The sequence below is a fragment of the Ammodytes marinus genome (assembly GCF_949987685.1).
Source record: "Ammodytes marinus genome assembly, chromosome: 9".
Classification (NCBI taxonomy): Eukaryota; Metazoa; Chordata; class Actinopteri; order Uranoscopiformes; family Ammodytidae; genus Ammodytes; species Ammodytes marinus.
The window spans coordinates 4,726,436-4,752,567 of NC_137213.1; the positions used below are offsets into that span (position 1 = coordinate 4,726,436).

Sequence of the window (26,132 nt, forward strand, 5' to 3'; positions counted from 1 at the left end):
TGTGCTCTTTGTATTTCAATGTGCTTTTGTTTGTCTGGCAATGTTTTTCTTTCTGAAACATTGTGGCTGACCATTCTCCCCCTGGACACAAACTCTTTGAGACTGTCTTCTCCCACAAGAACTACTTCTTCCTCTCAGCAGACGGCCTCCTCGACAAGACCTGGTGCCCCACTGACTCAGACTGTCTCTCTCCCACACTCACTGCACATTATATTAACGTAAGACTCCATCAACAGTATGATACATTTACACACACCCTTACTGTATGTTCAACAACTGGGATCATTGGCACATTCCTGAATCATTATACTCACTCTAAAAAAAATGCACAGCTCTACCTTATAACAAATTTATAATTCCACAGATTAGATTAGATTTGACTTTATTGTCAACCTTGGTGGAAGTTAGTCTTGGGCCTCTCCCAATGAACACAAGAACACATGTTACACATAGCACAACACACAAATAAAACATAGAAATACACATCAGAAACAAGTTAAATAAATAGTCAAACATGGTTGGAAGTTGTTTTTGTGAATAGCAAATCACCTTCCCCTGCAATAATCACTATTTTGGAGAGTTTGTTTTTATTTGTCAAACTCAGGTTTGCGTACCAGATGGTTTTGTTCAAAGATGACTCAAGTATGTGCTGGCTTACACCTAAGGGCTGTTTGATGGCTCTCTTGAAAATGCTGTCACATGGGGGTGCCCTTAGCTCAGTTGGTAGGGTTCCAGTCAGTGTACACATGGGACAGTCACAGAGGAAATGTTCCAAGTTCTAAATAGGTTTGTGTGAGTAAGGCCAAGAAGAGTGTTGATGTCGTAAAACCTGTGCTTTGGTAACATGAGGAGGAGTTCACACTGAGCAAAGCGGAGTGGAATCCTCCATCAGCAGGCAAGCAGTCAGGCAGGCAGGCAGCCATGTGGGAGGGAACCAGCAAGGCGGAACCCTGAACAGTGCCCCACTCTCTCCATCTAAAGCTCCCACACTCTGTCTCAACCCTTAAACCCTCAACACCAGCGCCAGTCTGAGCAGCAATTTCCCCTGTGCTCAGACCGTTTCAACTGGATTAAAAAGGAAAGGAAAGGGTGGTGGGGTTGTGTTAGCATGGCGTCACTGAAAACTCTGTTCTATCTGGGAGTCTGTCTGTGTGCTTGGATAATCACTACTGCAGGTAAGACCACATGATCAGATACAAAGATTGTATGATTGCTTGATCTCCTTTGAGTTTGTTTTTGAATGATCCTGTTGAACAAGATATTCTGTAATAAGCAAGTGTAGTGTAAGGTTTTAAGTGTTTTTGAAATTGCGATGTGACTAGAATTTCCTTATTTCAAATGCATTAGGCAATGCTAGAAATGAACAACCTAATAATAGTCAAAAGTCAAAGTCAAAATGATTTCTATAGCACATTTAAAAACAACATCGTTTGACCAAAGTTCTGTACAAGATACAATACAAAATAACATATAAGATACATGACAAAAAAGTTAGGAGTGTCAAAGTCTCAACTTGTGTTAAAGGTCAATGCAACACAAGTGAGTCTTTAGCTATGTATTAAACTGTTCAACTTTACAGGGATCCAGGTTCTATTCATTCACACACAGTCAATAATAATACAAGAATGCTAGTTGATAGCTACACATACATTATCTCAAACTGTATAAACACTATTCATAAAACGGTTTCTGTTAAGTAACAGTCTCACCTTTGGTTGACAATGTCTGACTTGAATTATGGTTTGTTTAAGAGAAAAAAGATATTGATGGGGGATGGTCAATGTTTTCCTTTAACTTCAAGTTAAAGTTACTACACATTTTGGTTTGGCACTGCCAGTGAAAAACAACTTCAGGATGGAATGTAGAATCATGGATAAATGGAAAGTAATGTTGCATTTTATTTACAGATATAAACTTGCCCGCAGCAGAGAATCTACACTGGGTGTCTATTGACTTTAAAACTATCCTCAAGTGGACAACTAAAGGAGATAAGCACACCGTATTGTACACTTGGTGAGTTCACACGCACGTACACACACACACACACATATGTAATATATGTAACATATGCTTTTGCTCAATTGATATATTGACGTATACTTGTAAACTTGCTACACTCACCGGCCACTTTATTAGGTACACCTGTTCAATTAAAGACAAATAGCTAATCAGCCAATCACATGGCAGAAACTCAATGCATTTAGGCATTTAGACGTGGTCAAGACAACAACGATCAAACCGAGCATCAGAATGGGGAAGAAAGGGGGTTTAAGTCACTTTGAACTTGGCAATGTTGATGGTGCCAGAAGGGCTGGTCTGAGTATTTCAGAAACTGTTCTACTGGGGTTTTCACTCTAAACCATCTCTAGGGTTTACAGAGAATGGTCCAAAAAAGAAAGAATATTCAGTGAGCCGCAGTTGTGTGGACGAAAATGCCTTGTTGAAGTCAGAGGTCAGTGGAGGATGGGCATACTGGTTCGAGATGAAAGAAAGGCAACAGTAACTCAAATAACCACTCGTTACAACCAGGGTATGCAGAATACTATCTCTGAACGCAAAATAAAACCAACCTTGAAGCAGATGGGCTACAGCAACAGAAGACCCCACCGGGTGCCACTCCTATCAGCTAAGAACAGGAAACTGAGGCTACAATTGGCACAGGCTCAACAAAATGGGACAATAGAAGATTGGAAAAATATTGCCTGATCTGATGAGTCTCGATTTCAGTGGCGAAGTTCAGAGAGTGAGGCCAGAATTTGGCCTAAACAAAATGAAAGCTGGGATCAATCCTGCCATGCACCATCAACCATGCCACGTTCAAAGTAACTTAAACCCCCTTTCTTCCCCATTCTGTTGCTCCGTTTGAATTTCCACAAGTTGTCCTGTTCAGGTCTACATGCCTAAATGCGTTGAGTTGCTGCAATGTGATTGGCTTATTAGTTATATTTGTTAACAACACATTTAACTGGTGTACCTAATAAAGTGGCCAGTGAGAATATATATTTTCAACCCCATTTAAAATGTGAATAAAACAGAATGTGATCATCTCCTAGAGTGATTATCACTGACTTTAGACTGACTTCCACTGTCTGCTTTGCAAGGCTCCAGCCGACCAGCTGAGCGATCAGCTGTTTGACACTGAAATTAACCAATACTAGTTCCTGGCTGGGCTAACTTAAGATGGAGCAGCCAAATATAAATGAATAAATATTGTTACTAAACACAATTAATGTGTTGTGTGATTTGTATCCAAGAGTACCTATTTGCAGACCCAGGGAGAAACAGAGCTCCACCGGAAGCACGATGGGGCCACGCCCCGAACTAATTTCATTGGTCAGAATTGTAACCTACTCTGAGATTGTTTTCACTTTACGCTGCAGCTCCGACTGAAGAAAGAGTCTGTTACAACGCGTCCCTGTACCGTTTAAAGCAAAATCACTCCATAGAAATCTCCATCGGGATGTTTTTATCATTTCCTGATGATTTTACATTTGACCGATCATTTATCTGATCAGTAGCGTAGTTCTCAGCCCTCGTGTCGTTCATATGCGGCCACTTACACATCGTGACATGCTCTACATTCAGATTAATAAACCTATTGTATTGTATGTATCTCATTATTTATTTATTTATTTATTAACAGGAGTTTTTTAACGTCTGTGCCACTGAACATGGGCTATTTATGTCAGGTTGAAATGTAATTCTGCGGCTGCACACGATCGTTACTGTTCACTTGCGTGATGATCAATAGCCTAATATGAATATAGAAATTATATAATAATTAAAACTGTGATCACTAGAGGACAAGGGATCTGGTAATAAGTCAATCAGGATCTACAATGGAAACTGTCACCTAATGTGTCAGACGTTAATGTCTTTCACCCCACTTTTCAAAATTAGCTGTTTATTTTAATGTGGTGGCACTTTTTGTGTTTTATTTATAAGAGTTTATATTTGTATGTGATTGACCTACTTGTTATGATTGTGAATTAAAGAGACGGATTTCGGAAGATGTACACAAAGCTTCGTTGCTTCATTCATCTTCTACCTCAACATCTCCTTTGTACCACCGTCCTGGCCACTTGGGACCCTTAACAAACTGACGTATTTTACTGTGTACTAGCACCATAACCGGTGGAAACTGTGTATTATTATTCACCGCTAGGTGAACTCCGGCAGTAAAACAAAAAGAAGAAAACAAATTCAGAGTAGGTTACAATTCTGACCAATGAAATGAGTTCGGGGCGTGGCTTCCGGTGGAGTTCCACTTTCCCCATGGGTCTGCAAATAGGTGCCTCTCTTTGTATCAGTAGCCTACAGTAGCCCACATTCTACAATCCGCTCGCCACTAACTGCTCTAAATTGAGGACCTGCACTTAACTAGAAAATGTTTGCCTTTCTAGGTGTAACGGTGTGGGAGGAGATAGAGCTAGAAAAAAGTCATGGAAGAATAATATGAAGAAGTATGGTGGTTCAGTGCAGGCACCCAATACATTGAGGGGCTGCACTAGAACTAGAGATGTAAATCAAATGACATAAACATCAGACATGTCCATGTTTGCAAGTGGCAAAATCTACGGATGATATCCCTGACAAGTAAGCAACAATGAACAACATTCTCTTCATGGGGATTACTGACTTTTCTTGTAGCCATACTAAATGAAAAGATTCCCACACACTATGCGAGCTTCATGATTTAGCTCGCATTTGATTTGTAATGCTGGGAAAAGTTGAGCCTGGATGGAATTATTTTCTGAACAACCCAGATGTTAACAGCAGTAACATTGAAATGAATTAGGGTCTGTGTTTGTTTATCAGTCAGTGCGGTTACATGGCACAACTAGATTGGATTATCACATATATCGAACAAGACACTCGAACGGACCGTGTCACTTGTCTGAGTATACATGGCCTTTCAGAAATCGGATAAATGTCCGATGCATGGCTGTCTCCACTATGCTAGGTGGCGCTGTAGCCCTTTCAACCATGCTTTCAACAAGTGGTTTTAGAGCCACGGCCGGTTCTCTTCCGTCAATAACCCATGGTGTAGCCTATCACGCGCAGGCACACAAGCACAGAACGAGAAGTCCGATATGCGATATCCGATCCCTGTATACATGCAGAGAGAAAGCCGACAATGAACGAATTATCTAGGTGTTCTTATCCGACTTCTCTTGTCCGTTATTGTGCCGATTTGTGTCCGAAGTAGATCGGATAAAGGTGTTTACATGCAGTTTAAAAGTCCTGTTGAGGTCTTATTCGTTTAGTTATCCGATTATGAGTCTGCATGTAAACGCACTGACTGAGAGCTCCTGGAGATATTTCCTTTAATAATGTCTGAATGAACACCAACTTTCAGTCTGTTAAGTCTGATTAAACATCATAAGCAATTTTTTAAAAATGCCTCATTATGCCTTTATTTCAATATTTCACCATTGTGTTAACACAGTAATGGTCCCAACATTGAGGGCTCCAGCAAACTATACAGGATTGCCTGATGTTGAACCTCCTTCAATATTTTCCATAATGCAAAGCAACATAAGCAACCCAAGACAGAGCCAGCACACAGTGGACAACCAAACATAGATGATAGGGAGCTGGACATCCAGACCCACATCTAGAACGATATAGGGGGGTCGGCCACAAGCAATTGACCTTCCCAACTCAAAGGGCGGCACCTATGTGTGCATTTCAAGTACCACTGCAGGCTATTGGATAGCACTACAACCAATCAGAGCAATGAACAAGGTGACATATTAAGTCCTGTTCGTTTAGCGGTTAACTGGTAAATTAAACCTTTGCCATTTTCGGTCGACAACAGAATTAATCTTTTTTGCCAATGCAAGATTTGAGTCCTGTCTTTCAAATGGTTAAGTGTCGAGGCCAAAGCCGTTTCAAACTCAAACAACATATCCGCAGCCATCTTTTTTGTTTACCATCACAGCTTTGAAGGCACATGCCCAGCACTGCCGTCTTTCGGTTACGTCTGCTCCAGAGCACCATAAGTAGGGCTCTGGTCCACCCATGTCAGATGGTAAGATTTGATTGGTAGCTCGGAATTTTCCGACATAGTTAATGAGCTCCAATGTAGGCCAGGCAAAATAACGAATTTTTGGGCCAAAAAACAGACAAATTGTAAAATATTTTTTTTCAGCTCAGATAATTTCTATTAGGTGTCCAGAACAACATACTTTTTTTTTTTTTTTTTTTTTTTTTTTTTTTTTTTTCAAATACGGGCTGAAGTCCTCTCGGACGTGGATTTTAACCTTGTCTTAACACAACTTAGACAAAACTAGCAGCGACAACATGGCTGTCCTCAGCTGACACTGACAGCGTGGGAAAAGAAACCCCGACAACAGCACTATCACACTCACGGACTTTAACAGAGACCAGTCAACAGAGACCAGCAATGGCACCACTTACCTCTCCATCTACTCCCTGCAATGGCTGTTTTCGGCTGAGCCAGAAAGTCGCCGAACTTGAGGGACGAGTCTCTCGCCTCTACCAGATTGGAGAGGACGAGCGGATCCTCGACACAATGCTGGAACAAGCGCAGTGTTCCAGCACCACGGCGGCTGCAGCAGGTGAGGCTGCTGGAGACCTCGATGACACGGTGCCGTGGACCAACGCCACCCAGCCCCCGACTGGAGACCAGTGGACCCGAGCGGGAGCGAAACCTAAGGCTCTACTGTGTTCCACCCCGGGGCAGTCGGCTCCATGGACGCAGGTTGCTCATCGGGGAAAACACAGCAGTAAACCGGGGAGACCATCGCCCCCGTATCCTCCTGCGGTTCCGGATCAATGCCTCTCCAATCAGTTTATCGTGCTGGGTGAACAGGAGTTTCCTCCACTTGATGGATCCACGCAACGGGCCCCAGAACACAGGCTGTCTGCTCCCCTGACCAGCACCAGTGACACGGCTGGCTCCATGCCAGCGGCTCGGCCCTCTACTCTCCAGAAGGCTGTGTCAGTAACGTTCACTCCTCGGCCAAATCCTCCTACAGTCGGTTCATCTGCTCGCCAGACCTCGAGCACCCTGGCTTCTCCTCCCATCAGCAGGACCTCCACCCAACCCGGCCCAGTAGCCACCGCCAACAGAGAGTCGCCGCCTGACCGGAGCCTTTGGAAGTGTCCACCTGGCGGGCTTGGTCCTCGGCAGCGTCCACCTTACAGCAGCACGGGTCCTCGTCCTCTAACCACGACGCTCATCATCGGGGACTCGATCATCAGGCATGTGAAAACACAATCCTCCACAACAGTGTGCCTTCCCGGTGCAACTGTCAACAATGTTGCTGATGAAATCCGCAGCGTTTTGGAGGCCCACCCCTCTGTGAACACCGTGGTGGTTCACGTTGGAACCAACGATGCCCAAAGGCAGGAGTCTGAAATTTTAAAGCAAGATATTGTCCGGCTTTTTGGCATTCTGAAGCAGGCCAGAGTGAGAGTCTTCATCTCCAGAACAGTCCCCACCCTCGGCAGCGGAATGGGGTGTTTCACCAGGCTGCTAAGCCTCCACACCTGGCTATCCGCTACCTGCCAGGAGCATGGGGCAGTTTTCATTGATCATTTTAATCTTTTTTGGGAACGCAGGGACTCTTTTAGACACGACGGCCTTCATCTTAATTTCAGGGGAGCGCGACTTCTCTCGCGCAACATAAACTTCTCCGTCCCACACCACATGAATCAACACGCCGCTGAACAGCTTGGATCATCTTCATCATCATCATCATTCACCTCATCACGTGATTGACTGACAACATATCCAGGTACACTCTCCACTACACCCCATAGTATCACTAGCTCCCACTGCAGAAATCCCACTGCGGAATACACTGACCACTCAAACATTCCTGTCATAATCACTCACAGACACTACATTAAATGAACCAATGGAGTAAATTCCACAAATCTAAGATCCCTTGACATGCACAACACAATAGCTACTAAAAAATAACAACCCAAAAATACCACACCAGTAGCTCTGAATATGGCCCTTTTAAATGTGAGATCTCTTTTAAACAAAACTTTTCTTATTAATGACTTGATTTTAGACAATAGTATTGACTGTATGTTTTTAACTGAGACATGGTTTAGCACGGATGGACCTGCCACTCTCATTGAAACCACACCTCAGACATTTTAGCTTTAGATTTTTTAAATGTACTGAAGTGTATGAATTTTACTCAACATGTCATACAGCCTACGCATAACAGAGGCCACACATTAGACATAGTAATAACACATGGTCTGACTGCACAGATCTCCTCAGTTGTTGATGTAGGCATCTCAGATAATTTTTGTATCTTTTTTACTGTCAATGCTTTTAAAAAACTGGATATACCAGAACGAACTGTGAGGAAACGCTATCTTACTACTGAAGTGGCTGCGCATTTTAATGAGCTTTTAAATGACACTCCTGTAGTTGTTTTACCCTCTTCTTGTGATTTTATTGTAGATAGTTTTAACAGTAAACTCAGAGCAACTATTGATGCAGTAGCTCCACTAAAGCTGAAAAAGGTCACAGCTAACCTAACAGCACCCTGGAGAAACCAACACACCAAGCAACTCAAGAAAAACTGTCGGAAAGCAGAAAGAAAATGGAGAAAAAATAAACTAATAATCCATTACCAAATTTTCCGTGAACAACTCACTATTTACAATAAAGCCATGAAACAAGCCAGACAAACATACTTCTCAAAATTGATCACTGATAACCGGAACAACCCCAAAATCTTATTTACAACCATTGATCATTTAATGAACCCTGTTTTTATTAAGACGGAAAGTATGTCAACCAAAAAAGAATGTGAAGAGTTTGCAGCTCACTTCAGTAGCAAAATAGAAACTATTAGATCCAATTTATGTCAGACTCCCCCTGTGAATTTTAATCACAAGGAATCTTTGTTTTTACATGAGGAAACACTAGAGACGTTTGTCCTGGTTGATGCTGAGATGCTGGGGAAAGTTGTTTCACAATTAAAAACAGCAACCTGCCTTTTAGACCCTATTCCCACATCCTTTTTTAAAACTGTTTTTAAATTTTTAGAAAAGGATGTTCTTATATTATGAACTACTCTCTTCAGATGGGCATTTTCCCCACAGCTTTAAAGACTGCCATGGTCAAGCCTCTTCTGAAGAGAATAAATTTAGACCCCTCACTTCCCAATAATTACAGACCAGTATCCAATCTGCCGTTTTTAAGCAAAATTTTAGAGAAGCTTGTTTTTAATCAGTTAAATGATTTTATGAACTCGCACAACAATTTTGAAAAGTACCAGTCTGGCTTTCGAGCCAGGCACAGCACAGAGACGGCTCTGATCAAGGTGCTCAACGACCTCAGGTGCAATTTAGATAATAAAAAACTCTCTGTGCTGGTATTGCTGGATCTTACTGCTGCATTTGACACAGTAGACCACTCAATTCTTTTAGACAGACTTTACAAGCAGATTGGTGTCTCTGGTACTGTTTTTAACTGGTTTAGATCCTATCTTGATGACATAAAATTTACCTTGGAGGAATGTTCATCAAATAAGTACACAATGGACACAATTACCTTTTTAGACAGGCTTTTTAATTAAGCAACTTTTTATTCAGTTATTTCATTATTTATTTCATTATTTTATATCTTTTATAGCCTATTTTATATATATATATATGTAGCCTGCTTTTATTTACTTTTTATAACTACTTTTATTAGTTATTTTATTGATTGATTATTATTAACACTATTTTTAATTCTAATTTTATTCATTTCTATCCTATGTAATTTTATTTATTTTTTATCTATAATTTAAATTTTTAATGTTTTTATTAATCGCTATAAAGAGCTCTTATTTATTTTATCTCTTTATTTTGTATTGTTTTAGTTTTACAGTCTCTAGTGTTTTCTCTCTGATGATGGCGTTTCCTCAGCGCAGTTTCCTTCCTGTTTTTAATGAATTTCTTATTTTGGGGTATGGATGGGTGGGAGGGGGAATGTTTTTGCATGTATGCATATCTCTGGGTGGGGGGGGGGGGGGGGGGAGTTGTATTAGGCACTTTGTGTTACATTTGATTGTATGAAAAGTGCTATATAAATAAAGTTTGATTGAAGTTTTGATTGATTGATACTAAAAGTCCTAAGAAATCCTAGTCGAGGAAATATGTTTAATTCTCATCAATCCGAGATGTGTGCCAATAAGGCGAGACACCAATAAATCCCAATGGGGCTATTTTTTTCCTTTACTCCTATCAAAATGAAACTTTACACAATGAAAGTATCCATGAAAATTTAAAATGTTTGTATTACAAGTTTCTTTGAAAATGAATTTTAATATGCAAATGAGCTATACACTAATCGTACATGCCCAAAATAAACCCAAATAGGCTTAATTTTTTCCTTTACTCCTACCACAATAAAACTTTACATTGTAAAAGTATACTTGAAAAGTAACTTTTTTTGTATTACAAGTTTCTTTTTAAATGAATTTGAATATGCACATGAGCTCCACACTTATTGAATATCCAATCATCGTACTGCCAATGGGTGATGGCAATGCTGCTTTTAGACTGGCCTCTAACCTGAAAAACTGCCTGGTTTACCTGCCAGGGGTGTAACAGGTGCCTCTCATGAATTAGATTTGTCTCTTCAAATGCCACTGCACGCAATTTGATAGCACTACAACCAATCAGAGCAATGAACAATGTGACGTATTAAGCCCCGTTCGTTTAGCGAACAGCGGGATTAACTGTTAAATGTAACTTTTGCCATGGTCGGTCTGCAAAACAGAACATTCCTCTTACTTGCTAATGAAATATTTGAGTGCCATCTTCCAAATCGTTAAGGGTCGAGGCCAAAGCAGTCTCAAACTCAAACAACATATCCGCAGCTATCTTTGATGTTTACTATCACGGCTTCGACGGCGCACTGTCGTCATCCGTTTACGTCCGCCCCAGAGCACCATACATAGGGCTCTGGCCCGCCCATATCAGATAGAACCAATTGAAACGTAGCTCAGGATTTCTTGACATATTTAATGAGCTTCAATGGAGAGAGCCCAGACCAACAGGCGCAGCAAATTTAATTTGCCAGCGCCTAGTGGCAGGTCTGGATTTCCAGGCTAGTGCCATTCCCTTTCCTATGCCAAATAGACGAGATATAGAATCACAGCCTGAAATGGCATGGAGAAAGAGGAGATTGTCACACACCTTGGGACCAAGTAACTCCTTTGTCTACTTTATGCACCATATCCGTCTTCTTTTTGTTGCTTTCTTTGGTTCTGGTGCCAGAAACAGCTTGTGTATCACATGGTTTGTGATATACCATTTTTATCTTACAAGTTTCTTTGAAAATTTTAATATGCAATTCTCCCTTGTAATGCATGAACACCGCAAATCTGGCAACCCCGCGGTCAGTCAGCGTAGGGCTGATCAAGTTTAAATATATTTTCTAGTCTGTATTTCCACCTTGTAATGCCGCTGTTGACTTATTATTTTATTAATTATTTGTAAGAGAGCAGGCACGTTAGTTTAACAGGTTTGATGTTATAGATCTGCTTGTTTTTGATGGTTTTATGAAATATCTGTATTAACTGCATGATCATATCACAGTATTTTTTTACTGCCACGCGAGCCGCACATAGAAGCTTGGCGAGCCGCGGAATGAGTAACACTGTTCTAGATGAACACCCTGGGAGAGCTTCAGTAACATTCCTTCCAATGATTGATCTTGATCCCAGTGAGGAATCCTGACAACATTGAGGTTTGTGGCAACTCAAGCTCTGCAGTATGATGTGACCCCTGTTCTGACGTTCGACCAACCCCTTCTGGAAAGCCTTGACCATTATATTTTAACTTCTAATACAAATGTTTTACTTTTCATGTAGACTTTCACTGTGTAAAGTTTTAATGTGGTAGGAGTAAAGGTTCAGATGAAGCCTATGCGGATATATTTTGGGTAGCCTATATTTGATAAGTGTATAGCTCATTTGCATATTAAAATTCATTTTCAAAGAAACTTGTAAGACAAAAAATGGTGTATCACAAACCATACAAAGCACGATGCAGATGTGCTCATTGTCCAAACTGCCATTGCCTCTGCCAGAACAAAAGACACAGTCTCAGTAGGTGATGTTAGTACTCTTGTTGCATCATGCTGATCTGAATGCACACAAGCTGTTTATGGCACAAGAACCAAACAAATGAATTGATAGCTGTCCCCAGACAAATGTGCAACATCACATCTCTCTTCCTGAGATCTTCTGAGATTGTCTTTCCCTTTTGGCAAGTCTTATCTGTATGGGTTCACTTTGGTGGGCCTACACTGACCTGGTTTGATCTCTGTTTTATCTAGTGCCGCCCAATTTCTTCCCTAAAGATCTCTCATACAATGCATAAAGGCTCAAGGTGTTCACATACTTTCAAGCAGCACTGTATGGTGCATAAAGTAGACAAAGGAGTTACGGTCCCAAGGTGTGTGACAATCTCCTCTATCCATGCCATTTTAGTCTCGTCTATTTGGCATAGGGAAGGGAATGGCACTGAAAAAAGTAAAAAATTACACTAGCTAGGGGAGGGGTCAATCTAATTCATGAGAGGCACCTGTTATACCCCTGGCAGGTAAGCCAGGCAGTTTTTCAGGTTAGAGGCCAGGCCAGTCTAAAAGCAGCATTATGATCAGCATGATTGGATATTCAATAAGTGTGGAGCTCATGTGCATATTCAAATGCATTTAAAAAGAAACTTGTAATACAAAAAAAGTGACTTTTCTAGTATACTTTCACTATGTAAAGTTTTATTGTGGTAGGAGTAAAGGAAAAAATTAAGCCTATTTGGGTTTATTTTGGGCATGTACGATTAGTGTATAGCTCATTTGCATATTAAAATTAATTTTCAAAGAAACTTGTAATACAAAAGAATTTTGATTTTCATGGATACTTTCATTGTGTAAAGTTTCATTTTGATAGGAGTAAAGGAAAAAAATAGCCCTATTGGGATTTATTGGTGTCTCGCCTTATTGGCACACACCTCTGATTGATGAGAATTAAACATATTTCCTCAAATAAGATTTCTTAGGACTTTTAGTATGTTGTTCTGGACACTTCATAGAAATTATCTGAGCTGAAAATAATTATTTTACAATTTGTCTGTCGTAAAACGCTATTTTGCCTGGACCAATGGTACGTGTCCAGGGGCCGTATTCACAAAACATTTTATCTTAGCGCTAAGAGTACTCATAAGGAGCACTAAAAGTTCTTAGTAAGGAGTAATTTCTTAAAACCTATTCACAAAGCTGATAAGATCAACTTTTACTAAGGAATGGGAGGAACTCCTAAGCTGAGAATAGAGGGCGGTGTTGACCCTGTTGCTATGGATGATGTCATGTTCATACCTTCTATGCCCACAGTGATTGGCTGAGAGGGAATGAGAGCTAAGAGTGAGTTTATGATAGAAACACTGTGGAGATATCCATATCGTGTCGCTGTATTAAAGTGAAGAGTTTTTATATACAATTAATGACAAGTGACACTGATTTAACATGAAACCAAGATACTGCAGGGTTTCCCACACATTCGTTCACAATTAACCTACAATAGCGCCACATAGGTCTATTAATTTAAAATGTTACAATGATTTGAATCGGAAAAAATATCCTCATTGAACAGCTGCACGCCATGCACTCTCACTGTATTTCCCTCAACGGCGGACTATGCCGCAATAGTCAGACAGCGGCAAACCAGGAAATTCGCAATTTAGAAACAACAACTGGCGAAATCGTAAAGTGCATGCGGAAGGAAAAAGGCGAGACACGCAACTATACAGTAGGGGACCTGTGGAATGGAGGAGTTGGAAGCGCCACATATGGGCCTACTCTAGTAACAAATTAAACCCAAACGTGACACCAACAGTAACTTTCAGTGCATCGTAAACCCAAAGCAACTGCAGGAAAAGGAACTTAATACATAATTTTTTATATAAATATAATAAATATAAATGTGTCTATACTTTCTAAACATAGCTTTACTAAGATCATTAAACCCTTACAGCTATTAAGGTACCTTTTGTAAAGCTCACTAGCATTAAATCTCTCCAAAATGCCATCAAATGAGTGTCTGTGATTTACTCTTAGTGAGTTTTAGCGCTAAAATGCTTTGTGAATTACACTTATCTTAAAAAGTTAGGAGTCCTAAAATTAGGAGTGAAACGCCCCTTATTTTTGAGAGTTACTCCTAAATCAGCACGTTAGGACCTACTCTTAGCCTTAAAATGTTTTGTGAATACGGCCCCAGACCAACAGGCTGAGCAAATCTAATATTTGCCAGCGGCAGGTCTGGATTTCCAGGCTAGGCTTTAAACTGAACAGTCACAACAAATGATGATCCCTGTTTAATCCCTACCTTATTATTTGATCTAACATGAACCCCTGTCATATATTTGCTTCTTGTGTGTTTTATCATGTGACTATTAGGGGTCAGAATGACTGGATTGACACTCGTGGTTGCATCGGAGTGAGAAAGACAGAATGTGATTTGACCGAAGAGCTCCAAGACTTTGACAGGTAGGAACAAGACTTGTAAGCCCTGTGTAGCATGTACATAATATTACAATAGCAATTCGATGACGATAGTGAAAGTGTTTTATGATCTGACACCATGTAAAATAAATCTGGTATTGATTTGACAATGCTATGGTCAAGGTTTGGTTAGGTGTAGGCACAAACAACTGTTTAGTACAGAGACAAATTTTGCTTTGGTGTTGAAATTCATTAAGGTTAAGTACCCTTCCTTGTCATGGTTATTATAACCATTTGGTTAAGGGTTTAGGGTTATGGAATGGTCTGTGTCATGCTTTAAAAAGGAACCAATATTGAATGTCTGTAGGAAACAGGAAACAAGCAAGAATCTCCTGTGTTTGATGTTTGCTTGACCCATCCAGCCACTCCCACCTCCTCCCTATCCAGTGTTGCTCTCTAAAAACACCACCTGACTTCCTCATTTGCTCCATTATAATAACTATGGCCTCTAGAGGGCGGTGTCACTTCAACCAGATGTTGTTTTGGGGCACTGACTAACCCTGCATTCCAAATCACATACTTTTTCTTTTTACTAAACTACATACTAAAGTACAGAAGAGTTTTAGGGCCAAAGGAGAGAAAAAAAGCATCAGATCAGGAAGTTTTATTTTCATTATGTCAAGAAATATCAAGAATAAAGACGAATACACCAAGATGCTATTGGAGTTAGTGGGTCATTTATGTATTCTCAGCATACTACAATTGACGTGCATGTATTGGGACATCCCACATCTTTTTCTGGCATACTAAATAGTAGGGAATTATGGGGATTGGAACTCAGGGTAAGATGACTGACGCTGCTGTTCTTCTTGGGAGGACTGTTTTAACTGAACATTTAACAAAGTGTGTGTGCTCTCGTGAAGCCAGATTGATATTCATCTTTAGCAAAACATTTAAAAATCCAATTTAGGAATGTCATGTTCTGTTTTGCATAGTTCCAACATGTGTGCGTACAATTGAAACATGATGCCTGTTGAATGCACATCACATACTGAATCTCCAACTATTTAGTATGCATTGCTGTTTGACAGGCCGTACATGGCTGACATCCGCACGGTGCCTGAAATTGAGGACGATCTGGATGACCCTGAAGACTACCCTCACACAGAATCCAAATCTTTTAACCCCTACAAAGAGAGTAGGTTTAACACACACACACACACACACACACACACACACACAAAACATCAAGTATAATCAGAGGGGTCTATCGCAGACCCATGGGAGAGCGGGAGCTCCACTGTAGAATGGAATTACTTCACGCTTATTCTTCTTATTTTTGGTGTTTTATGGTGGTTGGCATCCTTAGCACGTGCATTACCGCCACCTACTGGATAACGAACGTCACGGTTCTAACCTCTCCCTGTCCCCTTAAAGGCTACTCTATGCTCCAATTCCGTGCGTAAATAGAGACTTACGTTTACAACGTTATATCCGTCACTGCCCTCATACTTCCATGCGTCCTTTATGTTGGAATGGACATTAAGCAAATCAACCATTAGTGGGCAGCATCGCCGCTCAGAGTAAAAAGTTACTCAAATAGGAAGAAGAAGAGTCAAACAGTGAATTGACTGGAATACATATTTTATAATAGGTCCATGGAAGAAACAACTTTAGCGATATACTACCGTAGCAATGGAAGAGGCTAAACTGGAGGCTGTATTATAGACAGCGGGGGTCTGAGGACATCAATCACGACATGTCAAACAAACTAGTCTCGCACGGACCTCCGGTACTTCTCTATTGCTGCCGTCAGCCTGCCGTCTAGCTGACAGCCTGCCGTCTAGCTGACATTCTTCCCCGTGCGATCCCCGCTCATGCTGCTCTGTTGTAGTTGTCTGTCCCTGTGCCCCGGCCGTGTAACTTCATAGATAGATAAATGTGTATGTCATTTCGTACCAACTCACACAAACCTCTCCTCAAAAGTTAAGACCTTTTCTAAAGTATTATGTCTTTCGTTTGTGTTTGTAAACAAATGTACAGTAAGTGAAAGTGAACTGTTGGCTGTGCGCCCCTTATATTAACCTATACTGTCTATGTGCGCCCCCCGTGATATTCGGTAGTAATGCTCCGTTCTGTCCGTTTGGTACGCATCCGCAAGCTTGCAGGATACGTGCAGAAATACGCACGTAATGTACGCAGAGTACGGACAGAAGGCTCCGTCCGTATCCGTATGCGTATCTAGCGTAGAGCATAAATGAGCCTTAAGGTCTGCGTACATTACGTGCGTATTTCTGCACGTATCCTGCAAGCTTGCGGATGCGTACCAAACGGACAGGACGGAGCATTACTACCGAAGATCACGGGGGGCGCACAGCCAACAGTTCACTTTCACTTACTGTACATTGGTTTACAAACACAAACGAAAGACATAATACTTTAGAAAATGTCTTAACTTTTGAGGAGAGGTTTTTGTGAGTTGGTACGAAATTACTTTCACATTTATCTATCTATGAAGTTACACGGCCGGGGCACAGACATACAACTACAACAGAGCAGCATGAGCGGGGATCGTACGGGGAAGAATGTCAGCTAGACGGCAGGCTGTCAGCTAGACGGCAGGCTGACGGCAGCAATAGAGAAGTGATGTCCTCACAGACCCCCGCTGTATATAATACAGCCTCTAGTTTAGCCTCTTCCATTGCTACGGTAGTAGGCATATATCGCTAAAGCTGTTTCTTCCATGGACCTATTATAAAATATTTATTCCAGTTAATTCACTGTTTGACTCTTCTTCTTCCTATTTGAGTAACTTTTTACTCCGAGCAGCGATGCTGCCCACTAATGGTTGATTTGCTAAATGTCGATTCCAACATAAAGGACGCATGGAAGTATGAGGGCAGTGACGGATATAACGTTGTAAACGTACGTCTCTATTTACGCACGGAATTGGAGCATAATTGAGCCTTTACACTAACCACCCAGCTGTGATGCCTGAACATAATCGCCAAAACAATACAAATAACAAACCTAGTATTGGTCTGCGCTCTTGTTATTGTTTGACGTTGTTACTTCCTTATTCAAGTGAAGGTGACGTATCTCCATTCTACAGTGGAGCTCCACTCCCCCATGGCTCTGACACTAGAGACTCTAGAGTATAATAAGGACTTTGATAGAAATTGTTGCATTGTGTTAAGACAAGTATTCCAAAGCACCAATACAAAAAAATTTGAAAACAACAACAATCCTGCATTGTTGTGCTAATCAAAATATAGTTTAAGAATCAAAAGTCAAAGTGTTCACACTGGTGAAATGATCTGTGAAATATTTTTGAACTTATCTTTGCCTTTGTGCAGGGCTGTACGCTTATTTTTTTAGGTGGTAGCAGTGGTGCTAGCAAGCAAAAAATTCAGTAGCACAAAAAGTAGGCTATGATCGATAACTTGCATAATAATCTTGGTCTCATTTGAGATTCTCAATTAATATTATATCCTAGTGTGTGCAGTAATAATTATAGAAAAATTAATAGGGGTGCACTGATTGCAATTTAGACAAAAGAATCGAACCTGCCAATTGCAATTTTTTGCTGGTTCAGAATTATTTCTCCCCGTAAAAATATAAAAATAATATCTATATCTATATATTTTTTGTATACATATAATTATTATATTTATAATAAATGTTGTTATTGGGTTCCTTTTCTGGCTGTAGCCTTTGGATAACTTGTGACAACCAACCCCCCCAAAAATGTGACGACCAACCCCAACTTGAATTTTTTGCTAGCATCAATGCCAACAACCATCTGACAACTAATTAGCTTGCTAACCACAATCTAAACTATAGTTTACCCTTCACACTTTTTATGGGTAACAAGTGTTTTGTTATAAACCCATTATGTAAAAGCCTAGAAGAAAAATACTGAGGAGCTAAATATTTTCAATTTGACATAAAAAACACAAACAGTCCTCTCACCTCAAATTCAGCAGTCTAACTCCAAGGAAGACTATGTAGGTGACCTCTTATCCCAATTCTGGATATTTACATACCAAAATTTCACAGACAGCGCCTTCTGGTTCCGAGATATAACGATTGTGACAACCAACCCGTGTGACAAATTACCCCGTTCTCCCCTAATAGGCTTTTAATGTGAAGGCGCACAGGAAATGTTCTGTTTGCACACGCGCTAACTTAACTGCGGTAATGTGCCGTCTCCTTCCGGTTATTACCGTTGGTGAAGTTTTTATACGCTAGAATCGCTGCACGAGCACAGATCCCGAGGACACATATCTTTCACCAGCCAAAGTGGAGGATGGACTCAATAACTTACTCGCCCAAGACCGCATTTGGACAGTGTTAATGTAGAGCCCTCTAAGCAGTGTTGTGCAGCGCTCTTCTGTGTTTCAAAGACAGCCTCTCCTCATTAGCACTAGTGCGAGTGGACTTGTATTCATCATCGCACGTGATAAATTTCAGTAGCAAATGCGATCAAAACTGTCGCACTGTACAGCCCTGCCTTTGTGTCAAATATTAAAGCTGATCATTCCATCTATGCTGTCAACACACAGATGAGAAACCAACATGGAGAAAGTCTCGTAAAACTATCTCATACCTTCCAACTTTATGAAACATGTATTGCTTAACACCCTAATGATTAAGACATGTCTTCTCCTCATCACTGTTGACAGGTAGCATCAGTATAGTGAGCTTCACTGTGCAGGCTGTGGATGAGAGCACAGTCAGGGTCGACATCACAGACACTCTGTCAGGGATCCACAGAGATGGGAAGCAGCTCAGCATCAGAGACATTTTCAAAAAGGAGCTCCAGTACAAGATCAGCTACTCCAAGCAGGGAACTTCTGGCAAGGTTAGCAACCAGTTTTTATTGTGTTTTTAGTGTTTATTTTTTTTCCAGCCCTTTCTCATGTTACTACGCTCCGTTTCAGAGCCTGTCTCTTTAAGCCCTGCCTTCCAAAAAGGCCAGTCTGCTCTGATTGGCCCTGAATCCCACTGCTGGTTTGAAAAAAAACGTCCATGCCGTTTGAAAATTGTTGTAAAACACAAAATCTTCCCGGAAGTTAGTCCTCATCCGGGCATTTCTCGCCTACACAAACTCGCATACACAACCGTCATATACTCAAATTGACGTCAAAATGAGTATGAGTAGGACGTAAGTATGGCTTTTCGAACATACCCTAAGACTCAGGGGGATCTAGGGATGTGGCTTATCACAGGTAGTGTTAAGTTAGGTTGGTAATGAGGGGCGTGGCTTTGTGAATAAATCTGTCTAGGGTTTTTGAACACAGGTTTTCAGAAAGGTGGAGCTGGGGAAAGTCTCTGAAGAGTCTCTAATCACACCGGGGAAACATATTAAAGGTGCTGTAAGCGGAATGGTCAGTTTAGCTAACTTCCTGTCAGTTACTGCAGTTAGCAGTACCCTCGCTCGTCCCCACGTCACCACACTAATGCACTGCGGTCTTCAAGCAGCGAGTTATCTAGCATCATCTCAGAGCCATAAGTGTGATAAAACATGATAAAAACCATCAAATCAAATCAGTTTTATTTGTATAGCCCAAAATCACAAATACATTTGTCTCAGTGGGCTTTACATTTCATACAATATGATATATGACACCCTGCCCTTACACCCTTAGCTCGGCTGAGAAAAAACTCCCAGTAAAAACCCTTTACCGGGAATAAAAAAATTGAAGAAATCTCAGGGAGAGTCGACAGAGTAAGGGATCCCTCTCCCAGGACGGACATACTGCAATAGATGTCATAAGTAGAGAAAATCACGAAGGAATTTGATCATTGACCAGGTGATTACATGGTAATACTAAGTAAAGTGTGAATAGTGTGGATGCAGGAAGACTTCAGATGCTGCCAGAGGATCCACACCGTCTCGTCTCCAACAGGGAAAACTAAGGTTTCCAGCGCCGGGATTACATCCCACGTCTCCAGGTGGCGTCCTTAACCACTGCAACATCTTTCACGTTGATGGTCCACTCTCAGATGTTACCGGAGGGGGGACCAGATCCACACCGTCTCGTCACGACCAGGGAAAACTGGAAGAGGACAGACAGGCAACCAGTGAGCAAAGCAAAAATGAATTTAAAGATTGAACAAGCAAGCGAGTAGAAAGAGTACTATCCTGATGGACGGTGAATCAGTGCTGATGTGAGGCAATAGCAGGCGGGGAGCATCCGTTCCTAGGACAGCTGATTCCACACAGAACTCGGAGTCAGTCGAGTAGCATGGAGAGTGCTTGATAGACAGAACGAGAGAACCCCCGGGGCAACGCTCAGCCAATCATGGAAGATAGACAGAGGAGAACAAATGTCAGAGAAATGGTATCAGTTATGCAATTAGCGTCGGCAGGACAATTTTTCAGTGGGAGGACAACCGGTACTCAGGCCCAGACAAACCGAGACCGAGGCAGCTCCTCAGGCTGTTAATAATAACGCTATAACAATGTTAAACAATATGAACACAATTAACATTAAATTACACTCTACCGTTCCCCACCGACACACAATCGGCGCCAGCCCCCCAGACCCAGAGTCAGCCCCCCAGCACCCCGCCCCCAGAGAGCACGCCCCAGTGCGGCACCCGTCCCGAGGAGGACCGGGGCCATAGATAGAAAATAGACAGTATAGAATAGGGAAATAGCCAAATGCACCGCTGCCACGAGGAGCAACCACAGCCGAAACCCCCGGAGGGGCGGCCCGTACAGCCCACTCTATTGTCTCCCGAGGCGGTCAAAAGCAACCCGCGTCAAACGATTAAAAACATCGCAATGCCCACTTACCAGTGCAACAATTACACTATCTGCACCCGATGCCCCATTTCCACCCCACCCAACGGTCCAGTCAGGCAATAGCACGGCGCCACTGCAGACGCCTGAGCACGCTAAGTTTAGACTTGAACACCTCGATAGACTCAGATTGTCTGATCTCTATCGGGAGTGTGTTCCATAACGAAGGAGCTCGATACAAGAAAGCCCTGCTGCCGGCAGCTTTCTTAACTCTGGGGACAGACAGGAGCTCTGCAGTCGTAGACCGTAGTGCCCGTGATGGGGCATATCGCGCAACTAGGTCAGACAAATAGGAAGGTGCAAGCCCATTTAATGCCTTATAGGTCAATAGCAGCACCTTAAAGTCGGATCTGACATGAAGCGGGAGCCAGTGGAGCGACGCAAGAACGGGGGTGATGTGGTCGTATTTTCTAGTTCTGGTCAAAAGCCTCGCCGCAGCATTTTGTACCTTTTGTAAGCTTCGAGTACTTGCCCTGGGCAACCCAGACAGTAGTACGTTACAATAGTCAAGCCGAGAAGATACGAAGGCGTGTATTAATATTTCCGCATCAGCCATGGACAGACTGGATCATATTTTTGATATATTCCGTAAGTGAAAAAACGCAGTTTTGGTAATCTCTTTGACGTGTTGATCAAAGGACAGGTTTGGAGCGTTCTCTCTTCTGATTGGTTATAAGTAGTGGGATCCCCGGAAAGTTTATTTGCCGATTACATGCAGAGCAGCTGACTGAGAGATGGGCTTTATGAAACGTGCACACTATATAAGTGATCACTGTATGAATAAAAAGCGATTTAACACTTATATTTACATAAATAAATTGCTTACTTCACCTTTAAGTTCAATTGATGTTAAAGTGAGTGACTGTTATATTCCCTTTTCTGACCCGACAGAGAGAAATCAAAAGTGACAGCAGTGTGAAGGATGTGAGTGGGCTGGATGCAGGCTACTCTTACTGCTTCACGGTGGCAGCCTTCATCCCCTCCAGAGCTAAAGCCCATCAGCAGGGGCCGTGGAGTCTGCATCAGTGTACAGCTGAAATCAAGACACAAGGTACACTCACTCTGTGTGCTGGACACTACATAGGCTTTGGACATACAGTCATGCTTGAAATTCTTCATACCCCTGGCAAATTTAGACTTAAAGTTACTTTTTTTCAACCAGCAAGTTTTTTCTTGATTGGAAATGACACAGGCTTCTCCCAGAAGATAATAAGACCATGTACAAGAGGCATCATTGTGGAAAAAAAAATTTTCAGCTTTTATTTACATTTGAACAAAAAGTGGCATGTCCAAAATTATTCAATATAATCAATAATCTCAATAATCAATAGAAAAAGCCCTTATTGGCTATCACAGCAATCAAACGCTTCCTATAATTGCTGGCCAGCTTTTTGTATGTCTCCACTGGTATTTTTTGCCCATTCATCTTTAGCAATGAGCTTGAACTCTTTCAGTTTGTAGGGTCTCACTGCCATCACCCTGATCTTTAGCTCCCTCCACTGATTCTGAATTGGATTCAAGTTAGGAAAAAATTTGCCAGGGGTATGAATAATTTCGGGCTTGACTGTACATATGGACAGTACCATCAGCATCACATTAGGGCAGCTGGTACATCCCATACTGAAAGGTAATAAAGACTCTTCAGTGATGTATTGGATAGATGTGTCATTGCTCATCAACCCTCAGGCAACGACTCAGACTGCAACACCTCTTCTAGATAAGCAGTTCCTTTGTCTGGTGTGCTCAGAAAAATGAACACAAAGTATTACGGCTAGGGGGAAAAGAAAGAAGTGTACAGACACCTTGTTATGTTACCGTAAACAGTGGGGGAATGTAACCAATAACTTTTTTTCAAGTAGCTACTGCATTTAAATAGGATTTTTGTAGATCATGGTAGTACATGACTACCATCATCATTTTATTTTACTTAAAATACTTACTTACTCTCCACTACAATTCAGCTGTAAATATTGTACTATTTGGCTCCATCAACTATGTTCAAAGTCACTTAAATCCCCTTTCTTACCCATTGTTTTGCTCGGTTTGAACTTCAGAAAGTTGTCCTGTCCAGGGGCCTCATTTATAAAGGTGTGCGTAGAAACCTTCCCAAAACATTGCGTTCGCACAAAGCCAAGAATGTTGAGATTTATAAAACTGTGCGGAGCACTGTTGCACGCAATCTTCCCTTTATAATTACCCACCTGCGGTGAATTGTGCGCAGACGATCTCCACCCCGTGTCTTCCCACTTCACCTCCCAGTTTCATCCCACAATCTTCCATACATGGCGAATGCTAAATAGCTCCTGAATATGATGACGCTCTTAATAAGCACGGCATTTTGACTGACATGAGGAGAGAAGGGAGGCAACCGGCCGCAAAGAAAGCGACTGGGAAGGAAGAAAGCCTGTGCCATGCGCCGCTGTAACTGGCTCACAAACACACACGCGCGCACTGATCACATATCATGATTGGCACAGTCGTTATAGTCTTTGTAAAGCAGTTTTGCCCAACTTTGTACTGTATGAAATATCACGTATTAGCGAACCTGTAGGACTATGGCCTATATAAAATGTGTTGTGAGAAGTGAAATAATGCATTAGCCTGTAGTCTATTCCAAAGCATTGTTTCCCTTCCGTGAGATCCACACATTTCCAACAATGTCAGATTATAGTTTAAACTTCGAGGGTTAGTTGTTATAGGAAAGAGATACATGTAATAATTTGCTAAATTCATAAAATTATTTTATCTAACAAAATATATAGTTTTAATTAATATTTTGGCCTTAACTTTGTACAAAACTACTTTTTACACACAGCCTAAAATATGAACTATTTGCTCTCCCGCTGGCCACTCACGGACACACCTCCCGACGTATATGATATTATTATAGAGTAGAACTATAAGATTCAATTTAAAAATATAACCAAAATATGTATAGAACTACTTGATAAGTAAATCAACCTACATCATTACTGCATGCCATAGACAACAGTAGCCTATATTCGCAACAATAGGTACGCACATATAATTGATTAAATATATTGGGTGCCATGCATTTCACAAGAATATGTGTTTTTCTCTGATGACAGAGCTTTATTTCGTGTTGTTGCCATTGAGTGTCGCTGATTCCCCGAGTCAGGAAAACCTTGCGGTAGCTCTACGCATGGTCGAAAGTTGGCGTGGGAATACGCACACTTCTCCGCAAAGAATTATTTTATAAATACCACCGTTTTGCCACCGCACATTTGACCGCACATTTCTGCCGTATACGCAAGGTTTTTTGTGCACAGCAAGCTTTATAAATGAGGCCCCAGGTCTACATGCCTAAATACATTGAGTTGCTGCCATGTGATTTCCTGATAAGTTACATGTGTTAACAAGAAATTGAACCGCTGTACCTAATTAAGTGGCTGGTGAGTGTACACACATATATATATATATATATATATATATATATATATATATATATATATATATATATATATATATATATATATATATATATATATATATATATATATATATATATATATATATATATATATACAGTGTTTCCCACTAATGTATCATTCCGTGGCGGGCCGCCACACTTTCATTTTGCCCCGCCACACTTTCATTTTTTTTTTTTGATAGGCCTATATGTAGCCTATATTTTACTATTTAAAAAATATACATGTATACATTTCATTTGCAATGCGCGAGTTTCACTTGGAAACAATAGCATTTCCGCATAAAAATCTTTAACGTGTGATTCGCGCTGTGATCTCAAGAAACAATATTTCCTTCAATCATATTATCAAAGCGCCGCTTGAGGGATCGAGGCTTCAATCTCCCCGAGTCAATCAGCCCCTCCCCCTGCGGTGTCAACACGCGCTGTGACTGTATTGCCTTCAAGTAGCCTACGAGAAGAGGTATCAGCGCATTAATTTGACAAGGATCATATGAAACTTATTGAGGTAGCCTAAAGGCCAGGACACACCAGTCCGACTTGTTTCTACTTGTTCCGACTACGCAAAAAATGGGGTCGGCCGTTTCAGGAAGCTCCAGGCTTCCCGTCGCGGCCAGAGAACACACCAAACTGACTGCTGACTTTCCGTACGCTCTGTTGCTTGCGCGGGACGTAATGTCTCCATAACAGCAGGCGGCGCTAATCTGTATTGTGGCCCGAAAAAATACGAAAGCCGGAAATGATGGGACAGCTCTCTAGAGCATAAACATAGATAGAAATACGTATTTATATTTATGGACCATAAGAGCACAATTTTTAGCAGAGAGTGTCGAGCATGGTGTCGAGCAGTCAACAAGGGTTGATGCATGTGAGTACTCTCAAAACGAAACGAACAAACACATTAAAACGATGGCTAGCTGTTGTTAGCTGTTTGTGCTACCCGCCTCACTTCCGGGCTTCACTGATTCGCTAGCCCTCCACCAATCAAATTGCTCCAAATGAAAGACGGTCGCCCGCCGATTGAACATGTTCAATCGGCGCCGACAGGCTCAAAACAAGCCCGACGACCTCTACGTCGGCCGACGTCACGGCACACACCAAACAGATTCGTCTCCCGACCCCCTATCGACTCAACGACGGCGATTTTCGGGCTGGTGTGTCCTGGCCTTAAGTAGTAGGGATGCACCGAATATTTGGCCACCGAAAAAGTTCGGCCGAAAATGGCAAAATAAGTCATTTTCGGTTTCGGCCCGAAACAGTTAAAAAGCCGAACAACATTACCGAAAATTGGCGAACTAAATGACACTAAGGAAATATGTTTTTAAAAGAGCTGCGCGCTGGTAAACCAGGAAATGGCAGTAAAGAGAGACGTAACCGTGTAT

General features: G+C 41.5%; 1 protein-coding gene across 1 annotated transcript in view; it reads left to right on the top strand.

Moving 5' to 3' along the window:
- Window positions 1-1,003: 1,003 nt before the first annotated feature.
- Window positions 1,004-26,132, top strand: part of LOC307255883 (tissue factor-like) — a 28,182-nt gene continuing 3,053 nt past the window's right edge. The window contains exons 1-6 of the mRNA XM_080034695.1: window positions 1,004-1,175; window positions 1,908-2,013; window positions 14,447-14,536; window positions 15,583-15,689; window positions 19,177-19,355; window positions 22,194-22,353. Coding sequence (XP_079890821.1) covers window positions 1,109-1,175; window positions 1,908-2,013; window positions 14,447-14,536; window positions 15,583-15,689; window positions 19,177-19,355; window positions 22,194-22,353 — 709 coding nt within the window. The 5' untranslated portion in view covers window positions 1,004-1,108. The remainder of the gene's footprint in view (window positions 1,176-1,907; window positions 2,014-14,446; window positions 14,537-15,582; window positions 15,690-19,176; window positions 19,356-22,193; window positions 22,354-26,132) is intronic.